At 43.8% G+C, this 15,567-nt stretch overlaps 1 protein-coding gene, 1 long non-coding RNA gene and 1 pseudogene across 8 annotated transcripts in view; all 3 read right to left on the bottom strand.

Moving 5' to 3' along the window:
* Positions 1–626: 626 nt before the first annotated feature.
* Positions 627–7,221, bottom strand: LOC145715934 (uncharacterized). Of its 4 annotated transcripts, none has more exons than XR_014138234.1 (3): positions 6,394–6,656; positions 2,420–6,240; positions 627–1,355 (listed from the first exon to the last, which is right to left on the bottom strand). It is a non-coding gene; the product is annotated as an uncharacterized LOC145715934 (long non-coding RNA). The 4 variants fall into 4 exon arrangements; XR_014138235.1 differs by having other exon boundaries at positions 3,579–6,240; XR_014138233.1 differs by lacking the exons at positions 627–1,355; positions 6,394–6,656 and adding an exon at positions 6,683–7,221 and having other exon boundaries at positions 2,266–6,240.
* A 55-nt stretch (positions 7,222–7,276) lies between these two features.
* On the bottom strand, positions 7,277–7,807 carry LOC115940148 (large ribosomal subunit protein uL23 pseudogene; annotated as a pseudogene).
* Positions 7,808–10,811: 3,004 nt separating this feature from the next.
* The window catches only part of ZNF2 (zinc finger protein 2), a 16,819-nt gene continuing 12,063 nt past the window's right edge, over positions 10,812–15,567 (bottom strand). For all 4 annotated transcript variants that reach the window (XM_081796819.1, XM_081796818.1, XM_081796821.1 and 1 more), the window contains 2 exons: positions 14,257–14,370; positions 10,812–13,747 (listed from right to left, as the gene is read on the bottom strand). In XM_081796819.1, coding sequence (XP_081652945.1) covers positions 12,744–13,747; positions 14,257–14,370 — 1,118 coding nt within the window. In that variant the 3' untranslated portion in view covers positions 10,812–12,743. The remainder of the gene's footprint in view (positions 13,748–14,256; positions 14,371–15,567) is intronic.

Here is a 15,567-nt window from a genome sequence, read left to right as displayed (position 1 = left end):
ACCTATGTGTCTTCTTTTATGTCTCACTGAGTAAGAGAAAAGAATACAGCACCGGAGGATATATGAAATAAAAAAGAAATGATTTTAATGATGTAAGAGCACTGGATACTTTACATAAGAGGTACAGGTCTGAGGGGCACCTGGGTGACTCAATCAGTTAAGTGTCTGACTCTTGATCTCAGCTCAGGTCCTGATCTCAGGGTCGTGAGTTCAAGCCCTGTGTTGGGCTCCACACTGGACATAGAGACTACTTAAAAAAAAAAAAAAAAGAGGGGCGCCTGGGTGGCTCAGTCATTGGGCATCTGCCTTCGGCTCCGGTCGTGGTCCCGGGGTCCTGGGATCAAGCCCCGCATCGGGCTCCCTGCTTGGCGGGAGGCCTGCTTCTCCCTCTCCCCCTCCCCCTGCTTGTGTTCCTCTCTCGCTGTGTCTCTCTATCAAATAAATAAAATCTTAAAAAAAAAAAGATGGGGTACATGGGTGGCTCAGTTGGTTAAGCGTCTGCCTTTGGCTCAGGATTGAGCCCTGCGTTGGGCTCCCGGCTCAGTGGGGAGCCTGCTTCTCCCTCTCTTTCTGCCCTCCCCCTTGCTCATGCTCCATTTCTCTCTCTCTCAAATAAATAAATAAAATCTTAAAAAAAAAAAAAAAAGAGGTACAGGTCTGTGACCTGAGGCATGAAACTCTTGGTGATAGCCTCATGTCATATCCATGGCAGAGCCTCCAAACTTCAGGGACACTGTTATTAGCCTCAATTTTTTAAATCATAAAATTAAAGAATTAGATTAGATGATCTTTAAATTCCCTTTCAGCTCTAACACTCATGGATCCATGAGGATCTCAGCCTGAACAACTGATTCTCAAGTCAAGGGAAGATCCATGATAAGTGTACAAGGAACGGAAGATACTTATAAGAACTAAAACTGGAGAAAAAAGATAAAAAAATATGGTGTCCCTTTGAAAAGAATATAACAGTCCAGACTAGAAGATTCAGAATTCTTATATTCTCATGAGAGTTCTCTAAGCACTCCCTGAGCTCACTGCTAAGGGCAGAGCTGCCTCAATCCTCTGGTCCCCAACCATTACAAAAGACATGATGGGGCCGGTCACCAAGGCGTTATGAAGGGCCATTCAGAAGGAAGATCCCTACAGCTGTGTTGTATGGTGAGAAAGAAGAGAATCTGAAGCCAGCAAACATTCTCGTCTTCTCTTCAGAGCCCAACTTTTACCATAATGGGATGAATCTCCAAGGCTTGCAAATAAGCTCCGGACTGAAGAAAATCCAACTCATCTGCCATCTGGCCGCCATTCTCTCCTCCTCTATGTTCTCTTGGAAAAGGCCCAGGCCAGAGTTGGCAGAGCTAGAGAAGGAAACATGAAAGAGACCAATTGCATTTTGTAGTTCTCTGACCCAGACTAAAAATCTCTACATATCAATTAGGTATGAAACAGCCCTTACTCTCAATACTCTACGAAGAGCAAAGCAAGCCTAGAAGTAAATTCATTTCCCAGGAGATGGAAATTATGGATATTGCCATAACTCTGTTCCTGAGTTAGCAGCTTCCTGGGAACAGAACCCACACCAGAAAACTATTAAAAAATCAAACAGTTTACAATGAAGTTAATTTTTACCCCGTTTTATAAATCTATAATAAGCATTGTACTCTGTAGTATTTTGACATAAATAAGCAATTTAATAAATAACTCAATTTGACTTTTAAGTTCAAGATGACCAGGAAGATGCTTATACGAACACTTTTTTTATTTTTTATTTTTTAAATTTTTATTATTTTTTTTTAAAGATTTTATTTATTTATTTGAGAGAGAGAATGAGATAGAGAGAGAGAGCATGAGACAGGGGAGGGTCAGAGGGAGAAGCAGACTCCCTGCCGAGCAGGGAGCCCGATGCGGGACTCGATCCTGGGACTCCAGGATCATGACCTGAGCCGAAGGCAGTCACTCAACCAACTGAGCCACCCAGGCGCCCACGAACACTTTTTTTAAAAGCTAATGTGAATGGGGAGGCTGGGTGGCTCTGTCGGTTAAGCGTCTGCCTTCAGCTCAGGTCATGATCCCAGAGTCCTGGGATCAAGCCCCACATCAGGCTTCCCTCCTCAGTGAGAAGCCTGCTTCTCCCACCCCTCTGCTTGCTGCTCCCTCTACTTAGGCTCTCTCTCTCTGTCAAATAAATAAATAAAATCTTAAAAAAACAAAAAATAAAATAAAGCTAATGTGAAGTCCATATGATCAAGAATAAAAAAGTAAAAGCAAATTAGTTTATTAGTGTATTAATCAAGTTTTGTTTCATTCTAAGGACCAGAAATACATTCAAGCCAACTCAGGTGTTATTTTTAGGGTACAGTAGGCATTATAAGGATACTGTAATTAAACAGCATCTAGGCCTCATGACATCTGTGGCCCTTACCGGGATCTGAAGAGCACTGGCCTCCTGTCCTAATTCCTTCCTGATTGCCAAAGTTTCAAGAAAGTGACCGGGTCTCATCCAACCAAGAAACGGAGTCAGACACCAGATTCTAGAAATTGCAGCCAGTTTCTTTAGGATCATTTTTTTTTTTGGTAGAGTCATTTTTTTTTTTTTTGTAGAGTCATTTTTTTTTAAGTTTATTTATTTATTTTTTAGTTTATTATTTCTACACACAACATGGGGCTTGAACTCACAACCCTGAGATCAAGAGTTGCACACTCCTCCAACTGAGCCAGCCAAGCACCTCTGTTAGTCATTTTTAAAGTTTCCACAGAACTAGGAGGCTATATGCAAAATGACACCCAGATATTCAATGTGAGTTCAGGACTGAATACAATTGCTTCTCCTGCAGGAGAAACAGGGCAGCAGGACCAACCAGGATGGACTGACTGACCACTGCCCCTGCAGCATTGGCTGGCATCACAGAAGACCATGGGAAATAAAGGATTAGCTAGAGAGCTAGGGTATCCAGAGTGTAATGGTCACCTGCAGAGGCAGATAGGACCCACCCAAAGTTGGGTTCCAATATTGAGAATGATGATGCCACATAAACACAGACCAAGTGTATGAAAAGGTTTATTACTTATGTAACTGAGGTCTCTGGGAGAGACCAGGGTACGTCTCTCAAGCAGGCCCAAAATGGCTTGAGAGAGTGAGGAAAGGAGACTGGCCTGGGTTTTTATTGTGGTTAGGGCCAGGGTGAGTGTTCCCATGCCCACAGGAAGGGGTTTGTGTGATGTGAATCTCTTGCCAATGCCCAGGGAGAGAGCATTCAGGCTTCCTTATCAGCTTGTCCAGGTGTGGGACACAGGGGGAAGGAGGAGTGAGTCTTAAAAGCTGTCAGCAGTCAAATATCAAAAAGCGAAGGCAGGGCGCCTGGGTGGCTCAGTTGGTTAAGTGACTGCCTTCGGCTCAGGTCATGATCCTGGAGTCCCGGGATCGAGTCCCGCATCGGGCTACCTGCTCAGCAGGGAGTCTGCTTCTCCCCCTCCCGCTCCCCCCTCTTGTGCTCTTTCTCTCTCACTCTCTCTCTCAAATAAATAAATAAAATCTTTAAAAAAAAAAAAAAGCGAAGGCAGACTACACAGAATAACTATACATCTGGATTAGGATGAAGAATCTCTGTCCTCTTCTTTCCAATCCTACTCATCTTTGGGCCTGATATGGAGACAACCTGCGACATAACAGTACCTGGAAGACATGAGAGATAACAATATTCTCAAGAGAAAAATTCATCTGACAGAAGTTTTAGTCAGGGAAAGTGAAAAACCCTTCCAGAAGTGGAGCCAGAAACAATGGTCTCCCCAAGCTTGCCCACAGAGAATGCTATAACAATATTCTGTCAGGGATTTATTACAAAAGTTGTTGCAAGATGGAGTCAGTACCAGTAGGGAGGACAGAAGAGTAGAAAAAGAAAGGGTAAAGGGATCCATCAGTGCTCATCTGAGGCTGACTCTATATAATACAATCCATATGATCCAGTGCGATAAATCCTACTTGGCACCATCTTCTGGATTCCAATTATGGTTGTGATCCACTACCAATCAGATTTTATTTTTTTCATTAATAGACTTGTGTACCCCGCTGGATATTGAAGGATGATGGTGCTGCATATCTTTACCCCTTGCTCTTAAGAGCTCTACACAGAGAACCTGTATATGCCATCTTGGATATTTAGAATGGCCAAGAGCAAGATTATATTTATAATTTCTGTGTATGCATGTGCATGGAGGCGACCACAAATGAGAATGGTGCTGAAACAAAAGGTACTCTCTCAAGCCATCAAGGGCTAAATGGGTCTTGCATCTCTTTATCCCCCAAGAGAATGTTCTCAGAGGAATGTTCTTAGAACATTGTCCTCTGGGGCGCCTGGGTGGCTCAGTTGGTTAAGCAACTGCCTTCGGCTCAGGTCATGATCCTGGAGTCCCGGGATCGAGTCCCGCATCGGGCTCCCTGCTCGGCAGGGAGTCTGCTTCTCCCTCTGACCCTCCCCCCTCTCATGCTCTCTCTATCTCATTCTCTCTCTCAAATAAATAAATAAAATCTTTAAAAAAAAAAAAAAAAGAACATTGTCCTCTGTACAGATAAGGTTCAATAAGGTCTTTAACTCCCAGCCCTCCCGGGCTTACTGATCTAACACCCACAATTAACTGGCCATGGTCTCTGTGTTTCCTACTTAGAATTCTTAAGGCCCTATTGGTTGTTAGCCATTGAGAGACTAATGACCTTAGATCATGTTTCCACCTCTTGCCCACTCAGCCATTCCCAAGGAGCACAAAGAGCAGTTCTCAGAGAAAGGGACTATGGCCAGGACAGCCTACTACTCTACAAAAAGTAATTTTCTTAGTAGTTCTACTTCAAGGTGAGTGACAGGCAACAAGCAGCAGCTATTGTTCTGTCTCTTGAGCTCTGCCAACACTTCACTCTTTTCAAGGAAATAGCTTTACCCACATCCATACAATAATAAAAACTGACTCCATTTCCTGGCCAAAGCTGATTAGCATCTGAACAAATTAGTCCTTCCCGTGGAATTTTGGAAGTGGAACCAAGAAAAAGAGATCAGTCTCTTCTCATGAGGCTCCACTTGAGGGCATGAAAACTTGGGAACCCTTGACAATCACATTTTGTCAAGCCACCTGAGAGCAGAAAAAGCCAGTCAGCAGTGACAGGGAAATATGAAACATAAGGGCATACAGAAGAAGGGGCAAGGGGTTAAGAGAGGGTCCTGAATTTGTTTTGTTCCAGTTTACATACCTGTAGTCTTTTCTTTGGGGCTCTGTGACCTAACCAAGTATCCTCAAAATGAACCCCCCCCCATACTAGTTTGAGCTGGGTTTCTGTAATTTGCAACCCAGAGACCCAGACAGGTAGCAAAGGCAAGCTTCTACCTTCCTCACCTAAGGTTTCATTCTTCATGTTCTGCTACCAGACCTCTCCTCTTAAGAGCTCTTTAGAGTCCTGGGGGTACATAGAGGACACAGCATCCAATGTGCTTCACAGAACCAAAAGGTGATATTAATCTTAAGATGCCCACCAGTGTCATTAAAATAAGCTATGGATGTTTCCAGCCAAGCGTATAAACTCTTTCCCAATCTACAACCAAATGGATCCACATCACAAAACAAAGAGTCAGGGTCTTTATCTTCTTTGAACTCTCAGATTTCTGATTTAATCACCTAGTATATAAGTATCTTTGTATCTTTATCTTTCCAAGTAGGTGGTAAATCTTGGGAGCCACATCTTGCTTCCCTCACACTAAGAAAGCTACTTCCACATAGTACTCAAGAACTATTTGCAGACTAACTGAAATACCAAGTTTTGCACGAAAGTCTGGCTGGCATTGGAAAGCAGCACTCAGAAGAGGGAGCGCCACTGGGCAGCTCCAACGAGCCGGGTGTAAGAGGTTGAAACGCCTGAACCTGGCTCACGGAACGGAGGTGCTTTCCGGGAAAGATGGACCAGCAGGTTTGCGCGGAGTCAGTTCAGTCCTGGTGTACTGAACCCCTACCACGGGTAAGCAGGGGAAGGACCGCAGGGCGAGCTTCGGAAAGGAAGGCTAAGGGAGGGAATGCGCCATTCTACCCGGGGGATACGCACTGCGGAGCGCGGCTCTGCGCACCCCAGAGCACGTCATCTCACACTCCGGAACCAGGTTAGCGACATCTCACTTCACCTCGCAGCCACGTCGTCGCCCTGGGTCGCGCCGGGCCTGCAGCTGGCGCCTCCTCCCCTGCCCCGCAGCAGGTCGGATCAAGGGCAGCCTAGGGGCGGGGGCCAGGGATAGTTCGAAACACCCCATTTCGGGTCCAGCCTCACGTCACCGCGCCTCGCATCCCTCCTTCCTTCCCCGTCCTTTCTTCAACACCTCCCTCTCCCGGCCGCCGCTCCCACCACAACCGACCCCTGGTCCTCACCTTGGGTGCCAACCTGCTCGCGGCGGCCCCACAAGGAGCAAGGACCACGGAGCGCCTGCGCACAGTGCCCTCAGAAAACTACGATTCCCAGAAGGCCGCGGGCGTAGCGGAAAACCTGAGGCCCAGCCGGTTTTCGGAGGCCCCGCCCCCTAAGGTACCAAACGGGGTACACGAATACGTTCCTCAAAAGGTGGAAGGAGACATTTGGAGTAAAAATGAAGGGAAGCCGAAAGATGAAGAACCAAAGCTGTCTCCTGGCCCTGTTCGCCTGCCCTAGGCGGACTCCTACCGTGGATGCCTCTGTTTTTATGCAGCTTTCTATCCAGTTCTCCAGCAGGATATTTGTAACCTCTGCTCTCCTCAGGCACCTGCCACTTCATCTCCTCCCTCACTTTCGGAATGGGGGTGGACTGGAAGAAGCATCAGAGAGAATTCCCATACTTGCCTGTAATCAGATATAAAAATTTGCCTTTCCTTACGTCCATTCTACAGCCTCTCCAATTATAACAATAAACAAGAGCTACACTGGGGCTTTGCAATTCTATCAGTTAATAAAGTCCCTTTAGGCTTTAGCAAGTTGGGGAAGAATTTTCTGTCCCCTGTACCTGAAGGCATCCTGATACGTGTTCACATCTCTCACATTTTAAAAGAAGTATTCGCTTAGTCTTACTTCCCCCTCCAACTACCAATCTTGACCTCTCCTTTTCAAAGCCAAATTACTCAGCACTGAGGATACTTGCTATTTCTACCTTCCACTCCCCACTCATTCCTTAACCAAATTCATTCCAATATGGCTTTGGCGCCACCCTCCAAGTTACCGACAAACACGGGGTGGGGGGGGGGAGGGAACGTTAACGCTTTGTCTCCTCCCCCCCCCATGGTGAAAAAATTTAGATTTAGATTTAGCCAGCTGGACTCAGTTTAGATGGTCCCAATTTTGTTGGCAACATCCAAAGCATCATAGTCCGGAGCCAGTTGAACGTATGCTTTCTTCTCTCCTTCGGGCCTGATCAGGGTGTTGACCTTGGCTCTGTCAATGTCACAAAGCTTCTTCACAGCCTGTTTGATCTGGTGCTTATTGGCCTTGACATCCGCAATGAACACAAGTGTGTTGTTGTCTTATATTTTCTTCATGGCTGACTCCATAGTCAGGGGGAATTGATGATGGCATAGCAGTTAAACTTGTTTCTCCTGGGGGTGCTCTTTGGAGGGTATTTGGGCTGCCTTCAGAGACACAGTATCTTGGGCTGTGGGAATGTAGGTGACTTGCGGATCTTTTCTTTGTGACTGTGGATGCCTTTCAGCACGGCTTTCTTGGCCTTCAAAGCCTTTGCTTTGTCTTCTGCTTTGGGAGGGGCAGGGTTTTCCTTCTTTGCCTTTGGTGCCATCATCGTGAAAAGGCTAAGGCTTTGGCTTTCTTTTTTATTTTATTTTATTTTATTTATTTATTTGAAAGAGAGAGAATGAGAGAGAGAGAGAGAGCACATGAGAGGGGGGAGGGTCAGAGGGAGAAGCAGACCCCCTGCCGAGCAGGGAGCCCGATGCGGGACTCGATCCCAGGACTCCAGGATCATGACCTGAGCCGAAGGCAGTCGCTTAACCAACTGAGCCACCCAGGTGCCCCAAGGCTTTGGCTTTCTTGACCACTTGGTAACATTGAATACTTTTTCACTATTCTTTTTCTTGAAAGTCTTTCCTGTGACCCTGCTCTCACCTAGTGGTTCTCTTACCTCCCTATCCTCTTCTATTCACTCTCCTTTTATGGGCTCTTCCTCTCTTCATGCCCGTTTAATCTCAGTGTTCTTCAAGGACCTATCCTAGATCCTAGTCTCTTCCTACCTACACTTTGATAAGCTATTTCCCATCACTCATATGGTTTCAGATAGCCATATATCTGAGATTACTCTTTTTAACTTCAGTCTTGCTTACAGAACATTTCCACATATGTCTGGATATTTCACAAACATCTCAAGTTCAATATATTCAATTGAGCTCACTCTCTATTGGGTACACTACCTCATATTCCCTTGGCCCAAATTTTACCCCAGCCATGCTGCAGCAAACACTTCTGCACAAACATAATCAGATACACCCTCGCTTCAGTTGTACCCCACCCTTGTCACTTCCCTCCCTGGAGTTAGTCTCTGACTTTGCCATGGGGATGACTACAGAAACCCTGGGTGTTCATGCAGCAATACTTAACCAACAGGGGATGGAAGCCGGTAGATAAATGCTCCCCACTTCAGGGGCAGATAATTCTGAGGCTCATTCAACATGACTCCCAGGTCCCAGTGGGATTGAGTCTCAGTTGCCCACGGCAGTGACTAACTTGATTACGTGCTATTTATTGGCTTTTTCTCCTTCTCTTTTTAACAGATACTGTCATTAGTATGATGAATAATTTCATTATTTTAATGATTTAAATCTTGCTTTATCAAATTATGGTATAATGCAAAAAAATATCTCAGTGGCAGGCCAGTAAAAGTAAATTGCTAGTGTGTTAGGTGAAATTAAATTTACACTGCTACTGGTGGATCAACTTAATGGGTATAGAAAATAATGTATTAACTAGATCAGTGGCTACATATCAGTCAAAGGGCAACTTACAGCTACCTTCCAATGTAGAAACAAGGTGAAGCACAGAAGTAGCTACAGTTGACTCCATTTCATTAGCTTTTCTGTAATATCAGAGATAGTTAACTTCCAGGATTTAGCTTTTTGACCAGACAAATCAAGGAATCAGAAAAGAAATGGTGGGACAAATCATTCCCAGGTCCTCCAACTTTATCATCATGGCTGTAATTTTTCTGTTTTATATTGACAATTTTGGGGTGGTGGGGGAGCTCTAGTGGCTTCTACTGGGCACATCCATCGCCAGCACCGTTCGTCCTTTGCACATTCTAATAGAACATCCTCCTCCCTCCAGAATCATAATAAATGGATTCTAATATCCTGCTCAGAAAAGGTGAAATGATCACACAAAGTATCTTTTATCTTTCACTAGCTGGCAACCTTAGATACTTCCTCCTCCATATCCTGGTTGGGTTGTTAAAGGTTCATACATAACATCTCTTCCCCACCTGAGATAATAAAAGATCCAACTCAGAAAGAACAAAGGAGTCAGGCACACAGAGATCAAAGCAGCTGTTTTGAGATCTGTTAAAAATGTGTCTGAGGGATGGTAACAACAGGCTTCCCAGGCTTGGACACCACTTGACCTACTGGAAGCAGAAGACTGCCTTCTACAGGTGCAGAGTGCTTGCCACATGGCCAGAAGCAAGCATCCCTCCAACATCTCCAATGATCAAAATAATCCTTTTATCTTTTCCCTCTAGAAGCTCCAGATGGCTATCCAAAACTGTGCTGTTCAATACAGCTAGCCACAGGTGGCTACTGAGCACTTGAAATGTGGCTAGTCTGAATTTGAGATGTGCTCTAAATGCAAGGTAGTTGAAGATTTAGTTTTTTAAAAAAGGATGTAGGGTATCTCAATAAGTTTTATATTGATTACATGTTGAAATAACATTGCATGAAAATTTTAAATATTTGAATTAAATTCAAATATTGAATGAAATATTAAAATTAATTCCACCAGTTTCATTTTCAATTTTAAAAATATGGCATACTTCCAATTTGACCAATTTCTGATTCCAAGATTTGATACTCCTAATGATCATTTGGTGAAGCTAAAACCTCAAAATTTGGGTGCCTGGGTGGCTCAGTTAGTTAAGCGACTGCCTTAGGCTCAGGTCATGATCCTGGAGTCCTGGGATCAAGTCCCACATCAGGCTCCCTGCTCAGAAAGGAGTCTGCTTCTCCCTCTGGCCCTCCCCCCTCTCATGCTCTCTCTCTCAAATAAATAATCTTTAAAAAAGGGGGCGCCTGGGTGGCTCAGTCATTAAGTGTCTGTCTTCAGCTCAGGTCATGATCCCAGGGTTGTGGGATCGAGCCCCGCATCAGGCTCCCTGCTTGGTGGGAAGCCTGCGTCTTGCTCTCCTACTCCCCCTGCTTGTGTTCCTGCTCTCGCTGTCTCTCTCTGTGTCAAATAAATAAAATCTTAAAAAAAAAAACCCAAAATTTAAGGTCTCCAGTACTGTATGCCCTCTTGGAAGATATCAGTTAAAAGGGAAAATGGCCCTGCCCTTAGAATTTTTAGTAGGAGGTGGAAGAGTACTTCACATTTTTAAAAATGCTCTGCAGATCACTAAATTTAAAAAGGGAACAAAAGGAAACTATCTTATTTATGTCCCCATTCTGTTTCACTTAACACTATACTCAAAACTCCATTAGTATTCTGAATTTGTTCTAGTCTCATCTTGCTGACAATGGCAGAATATCTTGGGGAAATACTTGATCCTCAATTTACTTTTGACAAGGGAATAAATTGAAGATTCAGAACTCTCAGATATAGTCATTGGTCAAAGTTTGTCAATAGTCCCTTTTATTTTCTACTTGACATTATTAAATAATACCAGATATTATCCACTCTGATAGATTCTGCACTCTCTGAAGTGTTTTTCTTCAAGTTGCTTCAAGAGTCCACACGTGAAGTCTTCCCTGTCACTCATCTGCTTTAAGAAAGGTGGACAAATAGGGTTGTTAGTAGATTTGGGGGGGGGGGTGGTTCTGTTTGGCAATCCAGCTTCTTGAATCTGACTTTACCTCTCAGGAGAAATGCATCTTGTTCCACTGGGATTCATGCAGGTAAGCTAAATTCCAGACAGCCTTTCAGAATCAAGTCCTCTTCTGGGCTTCACATCAAGCAACTAGGAAGGGAATGCAGATGCCTAGGGTCAAAGCTGCCTAGTCCCTGACCTTTAATAAAATAAAAATATAGGGCTGGGCCCAGGGCATAGAAGAGTTTAGGGAGTCAGAACTTAAAGTTCAGTGATGTGGAATCACATCAAGGCAGACCTTAAACATTCAGAGAAGCTTTCATTAAACAGGGAGCTATTTTAGGTCTTGAGTAATAAGGCAATGATGAGCAGGAAGGGGTCATTTAGAAAGACTGGTCTAAGAGTAATGTGCAAAATGTCAGTAACATGCAAAATGTAATTTGTGACAGAAGTTTTTGATGTTAACCAAATATTGAGGTGCTTGTTTACTTTCCTAGCCTCTGGTGCTGGGTTCTGGTTTATGAGATGTGGACACAAGTGATGGCCCTTAAAAATATCCTAAAATATCTTTCAGTTTTCTCTTTCATGATAACCTTAGAGGCAACATGTTCTAAATGATGAGGATGGAGTAAGACAGACTGACTCACATCAGATTTTATGTGAGACATGAATCTTCAGTTGGGGGGTTACGAGAGCCTAGCATACCCCTGTTCAATAGTGAAGAGGGAAGAATTCAAATTAGGAAGTGACTACCACAGTAATGGGAGCCTGAGAGGATAAAGGTGTAGGGTAGACTGAAAATTCAGAGACAGGATGGACATCCAAGAGGTGTTTTAAATAGAGAGAACTCGGTAAGTAGAAAAGTCATTAATTCAGATAAATATTTATTGGGCACCTATTATGTGCAAGGCACTGTGTGAGATGCAAAGACACATAAGTCATGCCTCCAAGTGCTTACAATCTAGTTGAGGAGATAATACATGTACATAAATTATTAAACTAACCATATAGCATAATGGTTAAGAGAACAGACTTTGAAGGTAGACTTGTATTCAAGGATTAGCTTCACCTTTTACTAGCTGTGTCACTTTGGGCAAATTATTTAACACCTATAAACTTCAGTTTGCTCACCTGTAAAATGAGGATAGTAACAGTACCTACTTCTACTTCATAGGGTTGGTGAGAGGACCAAATAATCTACTCTTTCCCAAACTCTCCGCTGAGTGCTTACCCCATAATAAGCACTCAGTAAGTGCTAATTAGTAGTAGTAGGAGGAGGAGGAGGGACCTAAAAGCTGGGACACAAAGAACAAGGTTGGTGCCCAAAAAGCTCCCAGAGAAAGGGACACAGCAATAAAAAGAACTGTTCTGGAAACAACAGTGCTGCTCCAATTTTGCCTTCCCTCCTGTTCAAGCCTCCAGTTATTAAAGTGCAGTGATACATGGGCCCTCAGACAAGAGGCATGTCTGAGGATCACCTCCTAATATTTATCCTGTTGTCTGACAAACTTCCGCAAAATGTTGGCCCTTTAGAGTCACATCCTAACTTCTGGCATCCCACGTCAGTTCTATAACACAGTAGGTAGAGAATGTTTATTCACACTGTGGTAGCAGAGATGGAAAAGGAGATTAGTAGCCAGAATAGGTAGAATGCTCAAAGGATGGATTTGCTTATGACGGGGAAGACCTATCTTGAGTTTCTATGGAGGTCCTTTGACTAAAGCTTTCACCAACTCAGTCTATTCCTTGTTTGGCGTAACGCCGTTGATGTTGAATAACAGACGATTTAGAACTGAACACTTTCCCACACACGCTGCATTCAAAGGGTTTCTCTCCTGTATGCACTCTCTGATGTCGCGTAAGCCGGCATCTCTGGCTAAAGGCTTTCCCACATTCGGTGCACTCATATGGCTTGTCTCCAGTGTGAATCTTCTGATGCTGTGTAAGGGATGAGCGGTCAAAGAAAGCTTTCCCACACTCACTGCACTGATAGTGCGGCTCTCCAGTGTGAGCTTTCTGATGTCTGTTCAGGGATGAGACACCATAGAAGGCTTTCCCACACTCATTACATTCATAAGGCTTCCTGCCAGTGTGGATGAGCTGATGTCGAGTAAGAATACTTTTCTGGCTAAAGGCTTTCCCACACTGATTACATTCATAAGGGCTTTCTCCAGTATGGATTCTCTGGTGTCGGGTTAGGGATGAACGGTCAAAGAAGGCTTTCCCACACTCGCTGCATTTAAAGGGCTTCTCTCCAGTATGAATTCGCTGATGGACAGTTAGGGACGAACGGTCAAAAAAGGCCTTCCCACACGCGTTGCATTCGTAGGGGCTCTCCCCAGTGTGAGACATCAGATGTCTACTGAGACTGCTCCTGTGACTGAAGGCCTTCCCACACTCGTGACAGTCATAGGGCTTCTCTCCAGTGTGAGTCCTCTGGTGGCGGATAAGGGATGAGTGGTCAAAAAAGGTCTTTCCACAGTGGCTGCATTCCTGGTCTCTCTCTTTAGTGAGAATTTTCTTGAGAGGGGTAGACCCTTGCTGCAAGCTTTCCTTCTGGGAAAGGGACTTCTTGCAGGTCTGGACGGCAGGGCTCTCCTTTCCTGCTTCCGACTCACCCTCCAGTGCATGAACTTCAAATTTAGGACACACAGGAACTTCTCCAAGCTTTCCCCTCACTGTTCCTTCTGATTCTTCTTTTTCTGAAGCACCGTGAATCTCAGGCTTAGTCTCCCAGTCTGGAACGGACAGAAAATACAGTTGTAGTTTCTTTCCTGGGGTAGGAACTACTACAGCAGAAAGAAGAGATGCTACAATAAATTGGAACAGTAGTGTACGGTAACCACCCTGCTTGCTCCCACAGACAGTTGTTCGCACTGGGAAAAGACTGAGACTTGGAAAGGGAACAGAACTGACAGTGGACAGCTCAGAAGAGAGAAGACTTTCCATTGGGAGTGTGGCCAGAATAAGGATATGGTAAGTGGGGGGGACAGTGGGCAACAGGAATATCGAAGTGTGAATGGGCAACGTGACAGATCTGACAGAATAATAACATTTGGTGGATAAAGATGAGTAACACTTTCAGGTGTGGAGAAAAAAATGAAAGCGGTGGGTGACAGAGAATAAACACGAAAGCAGAAGATGTGAATGTGAGAAAAACATGGTACCCAAACCTCCTTCCCACACACCCAAATAACAACCACAAAACAAAACTCTGCCCTGCCCTACCCTGTTCATACACAATTACCTAGAGAGACATTCTCTGGACATTCTCTCTCCTCAGATCCATGAAGATCAACTATCCAAGGCTCATCCCCTCTCTTCAACTGAAAAATGACATCAGGTCGAGGAACTGGAAGTCCTGCTCAGGAATAAAGAAACAAGCCAGGTATGTGATGAAAATACACAACTATTCCAAAGCTTAAACCCAACCTCCAAGTCCTTCTGAGAGAAAACGGAAAGGCAGAGGGCGCAAGCCAGGAACGCAGAGTACAAAGTAATGCAAAAGGATGAGGGAAGCTCAGAATGGAGGTCAAGACTGAGGTTCTAAAAAGGAACAAGTAGCACTTGGTAAAAAAGTTGATAAAGTCCATTTGAATTGATGTGTTTATTTTCCCTGTTGAAGTGAATGGGATGTCATAGCTTTAGCACTGGTAGGATGGTGGGGAAGAGCCCGTGGCTCAGGGAAGATAAGAATGAAGACAGATCATCTTGAGTAAAAAACGTGTGATTTTGTTGGTTGGTTTACCCTTTGGTATTAAGCTTTTATTTACACAAGTGGGTCATGTTTGTTGTAGGAAAATTAGAGGTAAGTAGAAATAAAAAGCAAAATCACCTTTTGTACTTTGTATTCATTTTTTCTTTCTATTCATTTTGAAACTGAATGATACCTATAGATACATTCTGTTAAAAACTGGGTTATAAAATAATGCTGACTTGTAAACTTGATTTTTTTTCACATAATAAACTTAAAATATTATTTTATTTTAATTAGCACAGATCTACATCACCACTTTAATGGCTACATGATGTTAATTGTATGGAATAATCTAATTTATTTAATCTCCTGCGGACAGACATTCAGACTGTTTTTACTGTTTTGCTATTGACAAACAATGATGTGATGAACATTTTTGTATACCCGGGGCTGCTGATCTTATTATTTGCTTGGGACGAATTTCTACTAGTGAATCTATCCATTTTTGGTTATTTAAAGAAATAGCATCCATCCTAGAAGTAGTCTTGAAATCTAAACTTCACCTTCCATGGGGGACCCCAACTTGGGAAAGAGAACACTTTCTTACTGGGCCCAGGGATCACCTATCTGTTTAATGCTGATCATCTGCTGACAAATCGGCCACATCCATTGCCTCCCTGTGGCTTCCTGTTTCTGATCTTAGGAACTCTATTCTCCCCAATATTTCATCCCACCAAAGTCTGTGACAAAGGCTCAGCAGTCTCCCTTAATGGTCCCTGAACATTCCATCCTGTTTTTCCTATTTGGCCTATTTAAATTCTTGACCTGCCTCATAGAAAATCTGCAGTGTGACTCCTTTGA

This window comes from Leptonychotes weddellii, chromosome 10 (genome assembly GCF_054177405.1).
Source record: "Leptonychotes weddellii isolate Sample4059 chromosome 10, ASM5417740v2, whole genome shotgun sequence".
NCBI lineage: Eukaryota > Metazoa > Chordata > Mammalia > Carnivora > Phocidae > Leptonychotes > Leptonychotes weddellii.
Note: the sequence above shows the minus strand (reverse complement) of the source record. Positions and strands in the feature narration are given on the sequence as shown.